The sequence below is a fragment of the Chiloscyllium plagiosum genome, unplaced genomic scaffold, assembly GCF_037043375.1.
Source record: "Chiloscyllium plagiosum isolate Xiang-an unplaced genomic scaffold, Cpla_swu_hap1 HiC_scaffold_26, whole genome shotgun sequence".
In the NCBI taxonomy this organism is placed as follows: domain Eukaryota; kingdom Metazoa; phylum Chordata; class Chondrichthyes; order Orectolobiformes; family Hemiscylliidae; genus Chiloscyllium; species Chiloscyllium plagiosum.
Window position 1 is genome coordinate 5,816,011 of NW_028270164.1, and position 21,315 is coordinate 5,837,325.

The following is a 21,315-nucleotide window of genomic DNA, read 5'->3' on the forward strand; positions in this document are numbered from 1 at the left end:
AAAGTAAAACAACAACTTACTACGTAACATTACTTTGCCAAATACAGTGTGGTCCCTGGCTAGGGTGCTACAGTTCCACCTGTGGTGTCGGAATTGGTGTTGACATTCATGGATCCACTCTTTGGCTCCCTCGCCAATGGACTGCATGATGTCTGGGTGCTTTTGACACAACTGTCGCTGTTTGTTGACCAGGCCTGGGATATTGTCACAGATCACCCGTGCTCCCAGAGCTCCGATGTACCTGCAAGAGAGATCATCGCTGTTAGATCACAACACCTCAACAAGAACGTCCCACATTTTTCATGCATTCATTTTCAGGGAATGTGGGCACCGCTGACAAGGACAGTATTTGAGGCCCATCCCTAATTGGCCCTTTAACTGAGTGACTTCCTTGGCCATTGCAGAGGGCAGCCAAGAGTGAACTGCATTGCTCTGGGCCTAGAGTCACATGTAGGTCAGACCAGGTAAGGATGGCAGATTTCCTTCCCTAAAGCACGCAAGTAATCCTGATCGGCTTTGATGATGATGGTCAAAATTAAAATAGCCTTTTTAAACCAGATTTTCATCTGCCGCTTTGAATTTAAAACCTTGCCTTCAGAACATTAGTGTGGAGTTCACAGAATCATAGAATCCCTACATTGTGGAAGCAGGCCATTTGGCCCATCAAGTCCACACTGACCCTCCAAAGAGCCTCCCACCCAGACCCACACCCCCTCCCCCACCCTATCCCCTGCCTTCCCCTGGCTAATCCATCTAGCCTGTACACATGGGCAATTTCCCATGGCCAATCCACCCTAACCTACACATTTTTGGACTGTGGGAGGAAACCGGAGCAGCCGGAGGAAACCCACGCAGACACGGGGAGAATGTGCAAACTCCACACAGACAGTCACCCGAGGCTGGAATCAAACCCTGGTCCCTGGCGCTGTGAGGCAGCAGTGCTAAATACTGAGCCACCGTGCCACCCCCGGGTTCTGGATTACTAAATCCAGTGACATTGCCACCATATAGAGAAGTTTATCAGATCCCCTCTCTTAAATGTATGGGAGGGGGGGTATTTTGTACGATATAAATAAATGCCAATCACAGTCAAACATTCTGCCCAGTATCAGTTATGTGTTAGGTTGGAGAAGCTGGGGTTGTTTTCCTTTGAGAAGAGATTAAAAGGATATTTTAATTCATGAGGAACCTGAACATAGAGGAAAGCTGTTCCCATTGGCGGGAGGTTTGAGAACCAGCGAACTCAGAGTCAAGAGGACTGGCAAAAGATCCAGAAGTGACTTGTTTATGAAAGAATGGTTAGGATCCAGAGGAATGCACAGTCTGAGAGTGGTGGAGGCAGATTTAATCATGGCTGTCAGTAAGGAAACAGATGGATACTTGCAGGACTGCAGGGAAGGATCTGAGATGGAGAATGAACTAACCTGCTCTTGCAGAGAGCTGGCACAGGCTGATGGGCTGAATGGTCACCTTCTGTGTTGCAATAATTTCATTATTAGCCACTACAGAACTTGAATATTACAGAAAAACGCAATTTATGAAGCTTTTTGTTTGCACTCATCAGGACATTTTGCAAGAATACCAATTCAGAGGTAAACCAACATTTAACCAGGTGTCTCTGAATATGCAGTATAAATATTGATGTTCCCCTTGAATTTCTATTTTTGAAGACTGTCCTGATAACTCAAACCTCACTGTTAACTGAAGGGTCATTTTGCCTCCATATGTGCCTGCAGCAAGCAGGGGCTTAGTTCCTGGTCCTCTCTGAATTAGATTCCCTACAGTGTGGAAACATGCCCTTTGGCCCAACAAGTCCACACCGACCCTCCGAAGAGTAACCCATCCCCCTCTGACTAATGCACCTATCAACAATTTAGCATGGTCAATTCACTTGACCTGTACATCTTTGGAATGTAGGAGGAAACCGGAGGAAACCCACGCAGACACGGAGAGAATGTGCAAACTCCACACAGACAGTCCCCCGAGGCTAGAATCGAACCTGGGACCCTGGTGCTGTGAGGCAGCAGTGCTAACCACTGAGCCATCATGCCACCCTGAATGATTGTGGTGGGATGCAGGGCTGGTGAGGATTGACCTACAACATGAACCAGCTTCCTCTCCCATTCCTTTTGCACTAGATTCCTGAAAAGCTCAGCAAGTTTGGACAATGCGGCTCCCCATGTTGGGAATGTTTGTTGGGAGATCTGGGAAGGAGATACCAAACCCATTGAGGACCCTGGATATCAGTGTCAGTGTCTGGCTTTAACATACACTCCCAATCCTTTTCAGACCAGTCCAAATCCATTTTGTCATAAACGTCATCAATTAGAAGTAACCTCCATTCTCTAAACTGTTTCCCTGGAAACTTTGTAAAAAGAAAATCCAAAGCAGGGACTACACCAAACAATGCACGTGCAAAACTCTCCAAACAGAAGATATCTAATGACCTTCTCATTCCAAATATATATATATGAAACACCAATTAAAGAACATTGAATCTTAAACACAAAATGATTCTAATGAATGGCAAACATGGAAATTATAGTAAACCCAAAATATAGAATGACTTTCCACCAGAGAATGTGGACATGTCCACATATCATTAGCATGTATACAGACACATATACACACATGCTCACACGCACACAGCTCCACACACAGACACGCACACATTCTCATACGCACAACCACACACAAGGGCACGTACACACATTCTCACACGCACACAGCTCCACACACAGACACATATACACACATTCTCACACACACAGCTACACACACACACACACACAGCTACACACACATATGTTCTCACACACACAGCTACACACACAGACACACACAAGACACAGACACACAATCTCAAACACACACAGACACAGATACATATTCTCACACACAGCTACACACACACATTCTCTCACGCACACATTCTCACATGCACATAACTACACACAAGGGCACGTACACACATTCACACACACAGCTACACACACAGAGACATATGCATACATTTCACACACACACAGACACATGCACACATTCTCACACGCATACACCTACACACACACATACTCACACACACACTCACACACAGCTACACACATACTCACACACAGCTACACACACAGACACATACACAGCTACACACACACAGCTACACACACATTCTCTCACACACAGACACATACACACAACTACACACACAGACACATACACACATTCTCATATACACAGCTACACACACACATTCTCACAGACACACTCTGTTATGATCACAATGAAGCTGATGTGGAGTCATTTCTGGAGTGTGGGCCTTCTCAGATTGAACCTTATGTGCAGTGGCTTCTAGGTATTTTAAAATCAATTAAATCACGTTCAATCAAATGATATCAAATCAAATTAACCTGGTTAAAAGAGGTTGTGATTGAAATGGAGCCTGCAAATTTAAATGATCAAACTTCAAATTGAAATGTTGCTTCGAAAATGAATAAGTAGGCCACTGTTGGAACTTTGTGTGCAATTCCGGTCTCCTTCCTATCGGAAAGATGTTGTGAAACTTGAAAGGGTTCAGAAAAGATTTACAAGGATGCTGCCAGGGTTGGAGGATTTGAGCTACAAGGAGAGGCTGAACAGGCTGGGGCTGTGTTCCCTGGAGCATCGGAGGCTGAGGGGTGACATAGAACATAGAACATAGAAGAATACAGCGCAGTACAGGCCCTTCGGCCCTCGATGTTGCGCCGATCCAAGCCCACCTAACCTACACTAGCCCACTATCCTCCATATGCCTATCCAATGCCCGCTTAAATGCCCATAATGAGGGAGAGTCCACCACTGCTACTGGCAGGGCATTCCATGAACTCACGACTCGCTGAGTAAAGAACCTACCCCTAACATCTGTCCTATACCTACCCCCCCTTAATTTAAAGCTATGCCCCCTTGTAATAGCTGACTCCATACGAGGAAAAAGATTCTCACTGTCGACCCTATCTAAACCCCTAATCATCTTATACACCTCTATCAAGTCACCCCTAAACCTTCTTTTCTCCAATGAAAACAACCCCAAGTGCCTCAGCCTTTCCTCATACGATCTTTCTACCATACCAGGCAACATCCTGGTAAACCTCCTCTGCACCCGTTCCAGTGCCTCCACATCCTTCCTATAGTATGGCGACCAAAACTGCACACAATACTCCAGATGTGGCCGCACCAGAGTCTTATACAACTGCAACATGACCTCAGTACTCCGGAACTCAATTCCTCTACCAATAAAAGCCAGTACGCCATATGCCTTCTTCACCGCACTATTTACCTGGGTGGCAACTTTCAAAGATTTGTGTACATGGACACCAAGATCCCTCTGCTCATCCACACTACCAAGTATCCGACCGTTAGCCCAGTACCCCATCTTTTTATTACTCTTACCAAAGTGAATCACCTCACACTTACCTACATTGAACTCCATTTGCCACCTTTCTGCCCAGTTCTGCAGCTTATCTATATCCCGCTGTAACCTGCCACATCCTTCCTCACTGTCTACAACTCCTCCGACTTTCGTATCATCCGCAAACTTGCTCAACCAACTTTCTAACTCCTCCGCCAGGTCATTTATAAAAATGACAAACAGCAATGGTCCCAAAACAGATCCTTGCGGAACACCGCTAGTGACGGCACTCCAAGATGAACCTTTGCCATCAACTACTACCCTCTGTCTTCTTCCAGCCAGCCAACTCCTAATCCAAACCTCCAACTCACCCTCAATGCCATACCTCCGTATTTGTTGCAGTAGTCTACCATGGGGAACCTTATCAAACGCCTTACTAAAATCCATATACACCACATCTACTGCTTTCCCCTCGTCCACCTCCTTAGTCACATTCTCAAAGAATTCAATAAGGTTTGTGAGGCACGACCTGCCCTTCACAAAACCATGCTGACTATCCTTGATCACATTATTCCTATCCAGATGTTCATAAATCCTATCCCTTACAATTCTCTCTAAGATTTTGCCCACAACAGAAGTGAGACTCACCGGCCTATAGTTACTAGGGTTATCCCTACTCCCCTTCTTGAACAAGGGAACCACATTTGCTAGCCTCCAATCTTCTGGCACTACTCCTGTAGACAATGAGGACATAAAAATTAAGGCCAATGGCTCTGCAATCTCCTCCCTTGCTTCCCAGAGAATCCTAGGATAAATGCCATCAGGCCCAGGGGACTTATCTATTTTCACCCTTTCCAGAATTTCCAACACCTCTTCTCTACATACCTCAAAGCCATCCATTCTACTTAATTGTGACTCAGTACTCACATTGACAACAATGTCCTGTTCCTGATTGAATACTGACGAAAAGTATTCATTCAGTGTCTCCCCAATCTCTTCAGCCTCCACACGCAACTTCCCACTACTATCCTTGACTGGACCTATTCCTACCCTAGTCATTCTTTTATTCCTGACATACCTATAGAAAGCCTTAGGGTTTTCCCTAATCCTACCAACTAAGGACCTTTCATGTCCCCTCCTTGCTGCTCTTAGCTCTCTCTTCAGGTCCTTCCTGGCTACCTTATAACTCTCAATCGCCCCAATTGAACCTTCACGCCTCATCGTTACATAGGCCGCCCTCTTCCATTTAACAAGGGATTCCAATTCCTTATTAAACCACGGCTCCCTCACACGACCCTTTCCTCCCTGCCTGACGGGCACATACTTATCAAGGACACTCAATAGTTGCTCCTTGAACAAGCTCCACATATCAATTACACCCTTGCCTTGAAGCTTACTTTTCCAGGCCACACATCCTAAGTCATGCCTCACAGCATCATAATTTCCCTGCCCCCATCTATAACTCTTGCCCTGTAGTGCACACTTATCCCTCTCCATCACTAGAGTAAAGGTCACCGAATTGTGGTCACTGTCCCCAAAGTGCTCACCTACCTCTAATTCTAACACCTGGCCTGGTTCATTACCCAGAACCAAATCCAGTATGGCCTCACCTCTTGTTGGCCTATCTACATATTGTGTCAGGAAACCCTCCTGCACACATTGGACAAACACTGACCCATCTAACGAACTTGAGCTATAGCTTTCCCAATTAATATCAGGAAAGTTAAAGTCCCCCATAACAACCACCCTATTACTTTCACTCTTCTCTTGAATCATCCTCGCAATCCTTTCTTTTACGTTTCTAGGACTATTAGGAGGCCTGTAAAAAACTCCTAACAGGGTGACCTCACCTTTCCTATTCCTAACCTCAGCCCAAACTACCTCAGATGGCGAGTCTTCATCCATCGTCCTTTCCACAGCTGTAATACTATCTTTGACAAGCAATGCCACACCTCCCCCTCTTTTACCCCCACCTCTGACCCTACTAAAACATTTAAACCCTGGAACCTGCAACAGCCAATCCTGTCCCTGTTCTACCCATGTCTCCGTAATAGCCACAACATCGAAGTCCCAGGTACCAACCCACGCTGCAAGTTCACCTACCTTATTTCGTATACTTCTTGCATTGAAGTATACACACTTCAAACCACTTTCCTGTTTACAGGCACCCTCCTTTGAAATTGATGCCATGTTCCTAACCTCCCTACACTCCAGGTCCTGCACCCTAAAGCTACAGTCTGGGTTCCCATGCCCCTGCAGAGTTAGTTTAAACCCCCTCCAATAGAGGTTTACAAAATCATAAGGGGCATCAAGAACCATCCAGAAGCAACCCACCATAGCCCGTCAGCTGTGAAGGCAGTTGACATAGTCAGCAGAGCTGAACATTACAACAATTAAATAATGTATTTACATTTCTCTAGCGACTTAAAGTAATTCAGTATATCCCAAAGCGTTTCACAGCCAATGAGATGCTTCTGAAGAACGGCACCGAGTGGTTGCAGTGTATTCTAAGGGAATGTAATTATGATCCCTGTTCATTAATAAAAAGAGGATTGACAGGCTACTGGAAGGATTTAAGGAATTACAGAAGAAAGTAGCAAACAGAAAATTAAAGGCAGTAATCTGTGGATTACTCCCAGTACCACACACTACTGACTGTTGTGATGATATTGACTATTTGTAGAATGTTTTTATTTTGTACTGAGCAAACCATCAATCTATAACCTGTAGCATTTATGGAACAGCCAGTTCTAAGAGTTGTCAGGTGGCAACGTTCAGCCTAGCCTCAAGACTGGGGCTAACTTCAAGATTTTAAATAGGCAACTTAGATAGTTTGGGGTAACTGAAGTGGAGTTCAAAGGTTATAGTTAAGGAGACAGACAGGGATAGAAGCAGAATCCATGAAGCAGTGCTTCAGTGCTGGGTTGGCAACTGAACAACATAGATTCTGTAGATGGGATTCAGTGAGCTGTCAAAAACAAGACCAGCTCTGTACAGTTACAACTCAGGAAGAAGTTTTAGAAATCAGGAAGTAGCTTAGTGTTGGAGTCAGGTACTCCCGCGTCCAGACGTCCTGGGGATATGTGAATGTCACTGGCTCTATATTGGAGAACACCACGAGGGACTTGGAAGAAGATTGCGGGTGTTAATATTTCAGTGCAGCTGAGAGACTGGGGTTTAAATGCTCACGAACTTCATTTGCTTGAAGCAACTGGGCAAGGTTGGAGCTCAGGAAAACCCCAGGGGTAGTACTGGCTCAGGGAAGAGCTGGTGTTACGTTTGTGAAGGGGTGCGAGGGGGCAGTTTCAGAGTCCAGGAGAGCATTGACCTGGGAAAAGTGGGTAATTGATCAGAATGGGAGTGGAATTAGAGGCAGTCTATGTTGAAGCAGCTCTTCAGAAGGAATTTCAAGGCCAGATCAATAAAAGTGCAGAATTGTGATCCCTCATGAAAGTTCATGAGATTTGATGACCCACCATGCCATCAATATCAGAAAGAAGTTGTACACATATTGTAGAGTATATTACTGCTCTGATGTTTTACAGTAAATTTTATTGCTGTTGTTCAAAACCATGGAATCTTGTGATTTTAATTTCTTTCATAAGTCTCCAGCAAACCACATCTTGTAAACTTTAAAAAACAAATTACTGGTTCCTAGCCAGATCGTAACATAAATTTGGAGTCTGGTCTAGGTTTGTAACAGTGTAGGAGTTTACAGCAAATAAATGCATGATTGCAAAAATGGTGCAAGGAGGGAAGGAAACAGATTCCTGGGACACTGGGACCAGTTGTTGGGGAAATGACAACTGTACAGAGGGAATGGTTGCACCTGAACAGAACTGGGACCAATAATTTTGCTTGGGTGATTTGGTAGTGCTCCTGAGAGGGTTTAGTTCAATTTGGCTGTGATGTGAGGAATCAGGTCGTAATATTAACAAGGCAAAGCCTGGTGAAAAGAATATTGAGAGAAATGGAAAACATTAGAGTGGGAAATAATTTCTTGCTAGGAGGAGTCAGAGAGAGAGGAATGTAACAGGCCATGGTGGGTTTACTACGAGAATGTGTAGAGAGTGACAATTAAGGCTGGGGAACCACAGGAGCAGATAGCCATTTGGTAATATGACATTGCAGGTGCTCCAGTTTCCTTCTGCAGTCCAAAGATGTGCAGGTGAGTTGGACTGGCCATGTTACATTGCCCATAGAATCCAGGGGTATGCAGGCTCGTGGATAAACCATGGGAAATACAGGGCTACAAAGTTGGATCGGGTGTGGGCGCGGGGGGGGGGGGGGGGGGATGGCGCGTTTGGGTGGGATGCTTTTTGAATGGTTGGTGTGGATTTAATGGGCTGAATGGCCTGCTTCCGCACTGTAGGGGTTCTATGACATGGCTCAATAAAGCTAGCACAAATATTCTTGGATGTCATGTGTTGAGGAAAGATACAGAATGAAAGGACAGAACAGAACAGGGGTTGTTGTATTACTAAAGGAGAACATTATAGTTTTGCATACATATAATGACCCTGTGGCGGTGTTGGGGGGGGGGGGGGTGGGGGCGGGTGGGTCAAGTCGGAATCTATTATACTATTGGGACTTTTCTATCAGCTATCAATGATAAAGAGAATCAAATTTGCAATCAAATTACAGAGAGACATAAGCACTATAGATTATTTATAGTGAAGGGCTTTAATTATTCTATTATTGACTGGCATAGGAAAATTGTAAAGAGTAGAGAGGGGGAGAAATACGTTCAGTGGAATTTTCTAGATCAGTATGTTTTTGGCTGAATGAGGAATAGGTGTTGGATCTGATTCCAGGGAATAAGGTGAGTCAAGTGGATCAAGTGTCAGTCAGGGCACACATCGGGAAAAGTTATGGTTTATAAGGTTTGGGCTAAATAAGAGAAAGGACAAGGAGCAATTCAGAGTAAAGTTAGTAAAGGTATTCGACAAGGTGCCACACAAAAGGCTGCTGCATAAGTTAAAGCTGCAAGGTGTTACAGGCAATGTTTTAGTATGGATAGAGGATTGATTAACTACCAGCAAAGAGTGGGGATACATGAGTGCTTTTCTGTTTGGCAATCAGTGACTAGTGGTGTGCCTCAGGGATCAGTGTTGGGACCGCAATTATTCACAATTTACATAGATGGTTTAGAGTTGGTGACCATGTGTAGTGTGTCAAAGTTTGCAAATCACACTAAGATGAGTGGCAGAGCAAAGTGTGCAGAGGACTATGAAACTTTGCAAAGGGACATAGATAGTTTAAGTGAGTGGGCAAAGGTCTGGCATGTGGAATACAATGTTAATAAATATGAAGTCATCCATTTTGATGGAATAACAGTAAAAGGACTATTATTTGAATGGTAAAAGTTGCAGGAAGCTGATTTGCAGAGGGACCTAGCTATCCTTGTGCATGAATCACAGAAGGTTGGTCTGCATGTACAACAAGTAATTAAGAAGGCAAATGGAATTTTGTCCGTCATTGTTAAAGGGATTGAGATTAAAAGCAGGGAGGTTATGTTGCAGCTGTATAGGATGCAGGTGAGGCCACACCTGGAGTACTGCATGCAGTTTTGGTCTCCTTGCTTGAGAAAGGATGTACTGGCACCAGAGGGGGTGCAGAGGAGGTTCACTAGGTTGATTCCGGAGTTGAGAGGGTTGGCTTATGAGGAGAGACTGAATAGACTGGGAGTATATTCATTGAAATTTAGAAGAATGAGGGGGGAACCTTATAGAAACATATAAAATGATGAAGGGAATAGATAAGATAGACATAGAGAGGATGCTTCCATTAGCAGGTGAAACTGGGACAAGAGGGCATAGCCTCCAAATTAGGGGGAGCAGATTTAGGACTGAATTGAGGAAGAACGACTTCACCCAGAGGGTTGTAAATCTATGGAATTCCCTGTCTATAAAATTAGTTAAGGCCTTTTCGGTAAATGCTTTCAGCCTAAAATAGATAATTTTTTTGACTAGTAAAGGAATTAAGGGTTATGGTGAGAGGGTGGGTGAGTGGAGCTGAGTCCATGAGAAGATCAGCCATGATCTTATTGAATGGCGGAGCCGGCTCAATGGGCCAGACGGCCTACTCCTGTTCCTAGTCCTTATGTATGTCAATGGGAGATAGCCAATTTCATTGTGTTGAGAACAGATCCAGTCCAGATAATGACATCAAAGACTGACAGACAAAACATATAATGGAACTTTGGGTTGCTTTCAAAGAGGAGATGGTATAGGTACATTAGGGATACACTCCATAGATGATGGAAGAGATGGTTAGATGTCAGTAGAATACAATTGAGAACCAGTTTGAATATAGAAAATTGAGAAGTGGAAAGAGAAAGAAAAGAAACTTAGAGAGAGTATGAGGAGAGACTGGTAGCAAACATAAAAGAGAATCCAAAACCTTCCTTAGACACTGAAATAGTGACAGGTTTGGAAAAGGAGCAGTGGGGCTAATCAGGTACAAAAAAGAGGATTAATGCATAGAGGCAGGGAGCATTGTGTTAACATCATGTCACTCATTAGTTAAGGTGAAGGATAAACAGGTAATGGGTGTTAATTAATTAATTGTTTTGAGCTCATAATAAAAGGGAGATAGTGGTGCTCATCAACAAACTCAATAACTGAAAACAACAAATGCTGGAGAGATCACAGCGGGTCACACAGCATCCCTGGGGGGAGAGAGAGAGAGAGAGAGAGAGAGAGAGAGAGAGAGAGATGCAAGCTAACATTTCCAGTCTAGATGACTCCTCATCTCAGTTCTCTCCTTGCCTTTGGAGAGAGGTAGGCATTGCGGGGGATGGAGTGTTTTATCTTTACTTCCATATCCATTTTAATTTAGTTCCCTCCTTCTCACCCCGTATCCCCCCACCTCACATTTTTTATGTCAGCATTGCCCTTAACAGGGCCTGCTTGTTAATATAGAATCGGCCACGCAGGTGTTGTCCTGGTGGTGGAAAAAATATACATCATAAAGTCTATTCACAACAGTGTCTTTTTTCTGTCTCACTCTATAGAGAGAGGTGGGCACCATGCTTTATCACCTCCTCCAAATCCAATTTAATTTAATGCTTTTCTAACATCCCCCCTTTACCTTTGATGGTTTGAACTGACCATAACAAACTTTGCTTGTAAATACTGAGTTAGACACACTTTAGGTGTTTTTACTCATTGCTAGATAAAAACAAAATAAAAGCAAAGAGTTAGGACTCTTCTGGTGCTCTTGTAGCATCCTTACCTCAAGATCAGCTGGCCTGGGTTCAAATCCCACCAGCTCTAGATGTGTGTCATAACATGTCTGAGCAGGCTGTTTAGAAAATACCTAAACAGGGAACTTTAAAATTAATTAACTATTCAAAAGAGAATAAACAGGGTACAACTATGGGCAGCAGGTCTGTGGGACTGCACAAGAAACTAAAATTGCTGTCAAGTTTTAGTCTACTGCTGTTCTGGTTTCCTTACTTGAGAAAGGATGTACTGGCATAGGAGGGGGCGCAGAGGAGGTTCACTAGGTTGTTTCCGGAGTTGAGGGGGTTGGCTTATGAGGAGAGATTGAGTAGACTGGGATTATATTCATTGAAATTTAGAAGAATGAGGGGGGATCTTATAGAAACATATAAAATTATGAAGGGAAGCGATAACATAGAAGCAAAGAGGATGTTTCCACTGGCAGGTGAAAGTAGGACATGAGGGCATAGCCTCAAAATTAGGGGGAGCAGATTTAGGACTGGCTTGGGAAGGAACTGCATCACCCAGAGGGCTGTGAATCTATAGAATTCCCTGCCCAGTGTAGTAGCTGAAGCTTCCTCACTGAATGCTTTTAAAGCTAAGATAGATCATTTTTTGAGCAGTAAAGGGATTAAGGGTTATGGTGAGAGGGCGGGTCAGTGGAGCTGAGGCCACAAAAAGATCAGCCATGATCTTATTGAAAGGGGGAACAGGCTCGAGGGGCCAGATGGCCTACTCCTGCTCCTGGTTCTTATGTCCTTACATTCTATGTTCTAAGGAGAAGCTTGTTGGCTTAATTCACTGCCTGGATAAGATCCACCTAACACATGGCTGAGGTACTAAGTGAATACTTAGCACCTTTCTTTAGCAAGGAATATGATGTTCATAAATGCAAGGTGAAAGAGGTGATAAGGTACTGACTGGACTCAAATTGTGAAAAAGGTGTTAGCTGGTTGCACTTAAAGTTGAAAAGTTAACCAGGAACAGAGGATGATTCATCTAAGGATATTGCTGGAGTGAAAACTGCAGAGGTCGAGAAAACATTTAAAATTAATAATTCTGAATAAAATTAACAGTCACTTTGACAAATATACGTTTACTAAAGAAGAGAAGCAAGGATTTGATCGGGCAAGTGGGGTTTAACACAAATTGCATGAGTTTTTTTTGACATTGCAAAGAGGTTTGGTGAGAATAATCAGTTGAGGTGGTGGACATGGACTTCTGAAAGACACTTGATAAAGTGCCACACAAAGGCTTATCAGTAAGGGTAAAGTTCATGGACTAAAAGGGATGATCAAAGCGTGGCAATGAGGCTGTTGCCTGTCATTTGGTGAATAGGCAGTTCTTCAGACTACAGGAAGGTATAAAGTGGGATTCCTTGATTGGGTGGGGGGAATAAGGTGGGTGGGGGAGGGGTTTACTAGAACTGCTTTACTTTTGGTATGTATTAGCGAACTTGGGTGTATCGGGCAAAGTCTCTCGAGTTGTGGACGACAGAGAACGTGGAAGTACAGTGAAGGTAGTTACAAGCTTTGGGGAGGGAGTTGGTGAAACAGGTAGAGAAGATGCAGATGAAATTGAACGCATAGAAGTGTGAAGTGTTTCATTCGGGTAGGAAGAGCGAGGATGGGCAATGTAAACTGAAGGTTAAAACTCAGGAAAGGATGCTGGGGCAGATATACATGCTCAAACCGTTGAAGGTTGTTGTCCAAGATGACAAAATGGTCAATAAAGCATAAGGGACTACAGTAATTATAAACAGGTGTGTGCAGTATAAAAGCAAGGAAGTTATGACAATCCGTATGGAAGAGTAACTGAGGCACTGCTTTCATTTCTGGGCAACACCTTTTAAGAAGCTTGTGAAAGGAATGGAGACAACGCAGTAAAGATTCACGACAACGGCCCCAGGGATGAGGAACGTCAATGAAGTGGATAGATTAGAAAGGCTAGGGCTGTTGTTCTTTTTGGAAAAGGGAAGATTAAGAGGGGATTTGATAGACTTGCTCAAGATCATGAGGGACCTGGACAGGGTAGATAGGAAGAAACAGTTCGTGACAGATGAAGGATCGGGAACTGGAAACAGTGGGCTCTGGCAAAAGCAGCAATGGAGACAAAAGAAAACACATAGTTACGCAATGCATTGTTAGGATCTGAAAGTATGGTGGAGGCAGATTAAATCGTGACAGTCAAAACAGAATTACATGAGCACCTTTGGAGAATTAAGTTTGCAAGGTGACTGGGAAAAGGTGGGTGAAGGGGACCACTGAGTTGCTCTTGCAGAAAGCAGGCATGATGGGCTCAATGGCCTTTCTCTGTAGTCATTCTTTGGTTCCAAGTAGTTATTGTTGTAATGTTGGAAACACAGCAGTCAGCATAGGTATGACAATGTGAACATGACGAGTTACTGTGTTTTGTTGATTGAGGGATAAATATAATCCAACTGCTGTTCTTTGAAATGGATCACTCTCAGCAGACAAGGTTTAAAGTCTCATCGGAAAGGCAAATCCCCGGAATCAGATCATACCCATGACCCTTTGACTCTGAAGTGACAGAGCAATGTCTGTCAGTAAAAATGTCATGAGGATTAGGACAGACAAGGCACCATCATCCCAGTCACACAATATACTTGTTAACACTGTCTACCGAGACTGCAGTGTTCTGACCAGATTGGGGTGGAAAGGGGTTCAAACAGGATTTGGGGACAGTGCAAAGCCTTACATCAAATGTGCAACACAGAAATAGGCCATTCAGCCCAATGGTGCTGGTGCTGCACATTCCACTCCATCCTATTTAATCCTACCCTTATGTTTACACAGTTTCCCTTTAAAGACATTTTTGCTATAAGTCGCACTTAGCAATTTAAAAAGTCCACATTCTCACCATTCTCTCAAGGTTTCTCCTGAATTTATTATTGGGTTCATAATCATTAATGCTTCAGATCTGGTCATACCCATGAGTAAAAACATCTACCCAATTGAATGATGTTATGACATTTTAAAAAACCCTACCTGGATTATGCTCAGCCTTCAAATTTTCTACAGCAAGGTTTCCTAGCCTGTTCAATATTTATTGGGAGTTTTAACTTCGGTTTTGACATCGTCTGAGTGAGTTTATTCTAGTGCCTCTTGTATGCGTTTGGTATTGAGGAGCCCACCCTAGGGAAAGAAAACGCTCCCCATCCCTCAGACCAGTCAGCAAACCAAGTGCAAACGATCTTTCTCACGATTTTGAATGAATTGGACTTACCACCAGGAAGAATCCACTCGTGGTGTCAAGGTGAGTAATATTAATATAAAGGCAAGGTAAAGTCTGGAGCAGGCTCCGTCATTGCTGGTTTTCCTATTAATCTGCTTCACACCTTCTTCCCCTGAGGTGTGGGACATTTTCCAATGCTGCCTGGACTCCTCAGATCTGATCCACCTTGATATTGTGATTTAACAAAATAAACCTTCACAATCTTGAAGAAGATGAGCAAGGTCTGTGCACAAACAATTCTTCCCGATGTCTTCAAATGGTCAATGGTCGTGCTTTAAATACCTCGGGGACTTTAACATTTTCAATTCATCTTCTGATGTGGTCGGATCTTCATTCTCCGCACTGACACCTCAAATTAATCTGTAAATTTCCCTTTTGTAAAGTCGGATCTGAGGCGAGTGAGCGTGGCTTTTAACTGAATGCCTTTTTCTTTCTCTTCCTCTCTCTCTACCTCTCTCTCTCTCTCTCTTTTCTTCTCTTCCTCTGTGTTTGCTTGGTTGCTGACACTGGGAGCACCTCATTCAGATGGACAGTGAAGCACTGGCAGACTGGGTCTGTCTCTGTCGCTCTCCCACTGGATTGAGTGAATAACAGTGCTGTGCGAGGGACGAACACTGGCACTCCTGGCTGTTGACTGGTGATTTACTCGCTGACACCAAGGCTGGAACTGGAGCTGCAGGCACGAAAAAGCACCACACCCCCACCTGCTGGAGTAAAATTAGACACAGCACTCACAGACACAGACACATAGAGTTCAGGAGATCTATAAAGGCTTAAAGCGATTAAATACCTGATACTAATTTGTTGCATCTGGGTCCTAGCGCCCATCAGAATTTGTTGAACATATAGCTCTTACAATGCTACTTGTCGATGAACAAGTTGGTGACCATCTTTGAATGATTTGGAGATGCCGGTGTTGGACTGGGGTGTACAAAGTTAAAAATCACACAACACCAGGTTATAGTCCAACAGGTTTAATTGGAAGCACTAGCTTTCGGAGCGACGCTCCTTCATCAGGTGGTTGTGAAGGACACAATTGTAAGACACAGAATTTATAGCAAAAGTTTACAGAGTGATGTAACTGAAATTATACATTGAAAATACCTTGATTGTTTAAGTCTCTCATCTGTTAGAATGACCATGTTAGTTTCACTTCTTTCATATGTAAATCACAAAACTTTTTTTTATAAGTTACATTCTCAGGTAAACTTTAACAATTGGTGTCAGTCCAGATAATGTGTTGAGGGTGTTAGCCCCCTGTGTTCCCTGTCTGTACCGTAATGTTTAGACTGATTCTAATCTAAAAAATGAGTTAACAGAGTCTCACATGGATTCATGCAGTTTTTGAGCAAAGCACAATGTAACTCTGCAAATCTTTGAATGGTTGCTTTTAAAGTTGCAAATATATATAAGGCAACCTCAGGATGTCCCAAACTATTTTGCAGCAACTTAAGCACTTCTGAAGTGTACACACTGTGTAATGTAGTAACAATGGCAACCAATTTGCTCTCAGCAAGTCCCCACAGACCAGTAATATAGACAGAATAAGCTATTATTTTAGTCATTTGGTGAGCAATAAATGTTGGTCAGGACACTGAGGAAAAGTCACTGTCCTTCTTCCAACAACTGACTTGAGGTTTCTCACACCCTGAGAGTGCAGATTGAGTCAGTGCTGGGATTGGATTCTTTAACATCTAAAAGATGACAGAATGAGACTCCCTCATTGGGTATCTTAACCTCCATTATAGGCTTAGGTCTCTGGATATGGGTTTGAACTTATAACTTTCTCACAGTGGGACATGAGTGCTATCTGCTAAGCTGCAGGTGAAACCACTCAGGAATGATATAGACATAGATTTTATCATTTGCAAATACAATCCTCCCAATTTAAATTTCAAATAGACTGTACATCATTAATCTTATTGAATCAGGTCTGATCTGGAGGGAACTGCATAGGGTAGATACCTGGAGAATGTTTCCACTCATGATTAAAACTAGGGAAGATAATTTAAGGTAAAGAGATAAGATTTTTCTCTCCCAACAGATCATTCGAGTGTGAAATTCACTTCTTTTGAAGATAACGGAGACACGGCCTTTAAGACTGAGTTTGATACATTGTTGATAGACAAGGGAGTCGAGGAATCTGAAGTGTAGACAAGGAAAGTGAAGGTGAGAGCAGCCATAATGAATGGCAGACCAGGCCCAAAGGGCTGAATGTCCTCCTCTTGATCCTAATGCCTCTGCTATGATGTCAGTTTTAAAGACTTGAATGGATGGGGTACCACTCCTGTCATAGGCATTTCTGAGTGCTTTACTTATCATGTGGAACCCTGGGCTTTACTGGCTGCTGTAATGTGGGAATCCAAATATTGGTACTTTCAAAAGAATAGACACTAGGTTGAAAAAAAGCAAAAACGAATGAAGGCTTTTAATGACTTCATGGATCTCAACTAGAATTACATTCACAGGAATGTGATGGATAAGAGCAACATTTTCCATTTACATGGCAAATATGAAATCATGGAAAGCCCCAAAGTTCTTCCCAGGAAAGGGGTCAGCAAAGAATGGGCACTAAAACCAGAGAAGGAAATATTGGCAGAAAGAACCACAGGTTTGAGGTATGGGGCTTAAAGAAAGAAAGGTGGACAGAAAAGAGAGGGTCGAGATGGGGAAAAGTCGAAGGGGAGAGCTTAGACAGCTGAAGAACCCACCGACTCCCACAGCTACCTGGATTACACCTCTTCCCACCCTACCTCTTGCAAAAATGCCATCCCGTATTCCCAATTCCTCCGCCTCTGCCGTGTCTGCTTCCAGGAGGACCAGTTCCACCACAGAACACACCAGATGGCCTCCTTCTTTAGAGACTGCAATTTCCCTTCCCACGTGGTTAAAGGTGCCCTCCAACGCATCTCGTCCACATCCCGCACCTCCGCCCTCAGACCCCACCCCTCCAACCGCAACAAGGAGAGAACGCCCCTGGTGCTCACCTTCCACCCTACCAACCTTCGCATAAACCAAATCATCCTCCGACATTTCCACCACCCCCAAACGGACCCCACCACCAGGGATATATTTCCCTCCCCACCCCTTTCCGCCTTCCGCAAAGACCGTTCCCTCCGTGACTACCTCGTCAGGTCCATGCCCCCCTACAACCCACTCTCCCATCCTGGCACCTTCCCCTGCCACCGCAGGAACTGTAAAACCTGCGCCCACACCTCCTCCCTCACCTCTATCCAAGGCCCTAAAGGAGCCTTCCACATCCATCAAAGTTTCACCTGCACATGCACCAATATCATTTATTGTATCCGTTGCTCCCGATGCGGTCTCCTCTACATTGGGGAAACTGGACACCTCCTAGCAGAGCGCTTTAGGGAACATCACCGAGACACCCGCACCAATCAACCACACTGCCCCGTGGCCCAACATTTCAATGCCCCCTCCCACTCCGCCGAGGACATGGAGGTCCTGGGCTTCCTTCACCGCTACTCCCTCACCACCTGACGCCTGGAGGAAGAATGCCTCATCTTCCGCCTCGGAACACTTCAACCCCAGGGCATCAATGTGGACTTCACCAGTTTCTTCATTTCCCTTGTCCCCACCTCACCCCAGTTCGAAACTTCCAGCTTAGCACTGTCCCATGACTTGTCCTACCTGCCTATCTTCCTTTCCACCTATCCACTCCACCCTCCTCTCTGACTTATTGCCTTCATCCCCACCCCCATTCACCCACTGTACTCTTTGCTACCTTCCCCCACCCTCCTCCCTGACCTATCACCTCCATCCCCACCCCCACTCACCTATTGTACTCTATGCTACTTTCTCCCCACCCCCACCCTCCTCTCATTTATCTTTCCACCCTTCAGGCACTCTGCGTGTATTCCTGATGAAGGGCTTTTGCCCGAAACGTCGATTTTACTGCTTCTCAGATGCTGCCTGAACTGCTGTGCTTTTCCAGCACCACTCTAATCTAGAATCTGGTTTCCAGCATCTGCAGTTCTTGTTTTTACACAGAAAGAAACCAGTTTGGTAAATGACTTTGAAATGTGAATTTGAGTGAGAAGGAAAAGATCAGATTAGATTAGACCAGATTCCCTACAGTGTGGAAACAGGCCCTTCGGCCCAACAAGTCCACACCTACCCTCCGAACAGTAACCTACCCAGACCCTTTTCCCTCTGACTAATGTACCTAACACTATGGACAATTTAGCATGGCCAATTCACCTGACCTGCACATCTTTGGACTGTGGGAGGAAACCGGAGCACCCGGAGGAAACCCACGCAGACATGGGGAGAACGTGCAAACTCCACACAGACAGTTGCCCGAGGCTGGAATCGAAAGATGAGAAGTAACAAATAATGAATGAGTGAATGAACAAAGCAATTAATTGGATGCAATTAGGAAAAGGTAGACCATCTGGGCAGAGTACACCCTAAGAAGAATTGGACTGATACGAGACATCCCGGAGAAAATAATTTGAGGAAACAGCAGGAAGACGAGAATATCAATGCTGGAGGTTGTGAGAATTGGAGGAAGTTATTGAAAAGTAAAAAGACTGGCACAAGATTGAGAGGGGTGGAGGAGAGCATGAACTCGGTCCAGAGATAGGGTGACAAAAGGCTGTAAACTGAAGGGTGAGGAGAGTGGGGGGGAAGCACAAAATGTGGAGAATGATCCAATCTTTTACAGGTGCCGTTAGATGAACTGATTTACCAAAAAAAAATGCTTTTCTTACTTGTAACTTTGTGAATTGATTTCAACTTATGGAGGGACATATTTTACCGGAATTTGAGAATGACAACCAAAACCGGAGATATGGCCAATGGTGAATAACATCAATGTTTCTCAGGTTTATGCTATGGAACATAATTAGCTGCTTGACATATCCAGATGATCCAGGCATTGAAGACCATGACAAATTATCATCATACAACTGACAGATTATGTGTATGACTGGGTGCTGTGAAAATAGACAGCTGCTTGCTGAGTTAAAGCTCAGTCCCATGAGGTCCCGAACTTAGAATACAAATAAATAGACAAAGTAATTCTCCGGTTGGACAAGTCAGCTGGGAATAGAACTGAAATGAAACCTGCCCAACATCTTTCGAAATGTCCACAGAGCATTCCTCCAAACACCAGGGGATGAAAACACTTGGCGTTTCACTGTATAGTTTCTCCTGAAGACAAATAATCCAATTTTATAACGACAAATATGATCTTTTCAACCTTTGTCAATGTGCCAGCCATAATTCAGCTGGTAGCACATTTGGCTCTGAGCCTGAAGGTTTCATGTAAAAGTTCAGATTCCAGTTTTCACAGAATCACAGAATTGTTACAGTGTCAAAAGAGGCCATTTGGTCCATTATATTCACACTGGCTCTCCAAATAGGCATAATAACCTGATGCCAATCTTCAGTTTTTCCCTTGTAACCATGGACATTGTTTCTGTTCAGATTGTCATCGAACCACCCTTTTGCATGCCTTGATTCAACCTACCTCTGCCACACTTCCAGGCAATGTGTTCTTGATCCTAGCTACCCAATGTGTGAAAGATATGCAAATGGCATTGAAATATCTATTGTCATGATGATGGATCATAACCCTGTATTATTTAGGGACATACTGAACTCTTAATTACCATTCAGGCAGCATCCGAAGACAGGCAAAATCGACGTTTCGGGCAAAAGCCCTTCATCAGGAATAAAGGCAGAGAGCCTGAAGCGTGGAGAGATAAGCTAGAGGAGGGTGGGGGTGGGGATAGAGTAGCATGCTACTCTATCCCCATCCCCACCCTCCTCTAGCTTATCTCTCCACGCTTCAGGCTCTCTGCCTTTATTCCTGAAGAAGGGCTTTTGCCCAAAACGTCGATTTTGCCTGTCTTCGGATGCTGCCTGAATTGCTGTGCTCTTCCAGCACCACTGATCCAGAATCTGGTTTCCAGCATCTGCAGTCATTGTTTTTACCTCTTAATTACCATGTATAGTTTTAAAAAAGAGATGTAACCAAAAGCTAACTCTGAAACAAAATTCAGTGGCTGCCTGGAAAGGAACCTTGGATTGTCACACCTGAAAGTATCGAGGAAGGTTTCAAGGGAGAAATGCATGACAAGCAGATCTGTAGTCTCCTAAATCACTAACTGCGAACATGATGGGAGAAAAGGCAGCAGGCTGGATGGGAGACATCTTTGTGTTTTCTCCTTAATGGAAGAAAGGGGCTAACAGTACATTCTAGCCCTGGTCTGTGTGTGCTTATGGGCCGATGCTCATGTATATTAGCCCATGTTTGAGCACACATGTGCTGTGAAAGTCACACAGGCTAAGAACTAGTTGCTCTGCATTCCAGGTAAAGGCTTCTATTGCTCTGAACTCTAAAAGCCTTGAACCAAGGCAAAAGAATTTCAGCTGACCAACAAAGTCAAGAAACCCAAAATCAACTGCTTAACTATCAATGCT

At 44.0% G+C, this 21,315-nt stretch overlaps 1 protein-coding gene across 1 annotated transcript in view; it reads right to left on the reverse strand.

Annotated features, from left to right (window-relative positions):
- wnt2bb (wingless-type MMTV integration site family, member 2Bb) overlaps positions 1-21,315 on the reverse strand; it is a 72,534-nt gene that overhangs the window by 42,531 nt on the left and 8,688 nt on the right. Inside the window, exons 2-3 of the mRNA XM_087973444.1 lie at positions 14,857-15,569; positions 21-241 (exon numbers count right to left, since the gene is read on the reverse strand). Coding sequence (XP_087829570.1) covers positions 21-241; positions 14,857-14,993 — 358 coding nt within the window. The 5' untranslated portion in view covers positions 14,994-15,569. The remainder of the gene's footprint in view (positions 1-20; positions 242-14,856; positions 15,570-21,315) is intronic.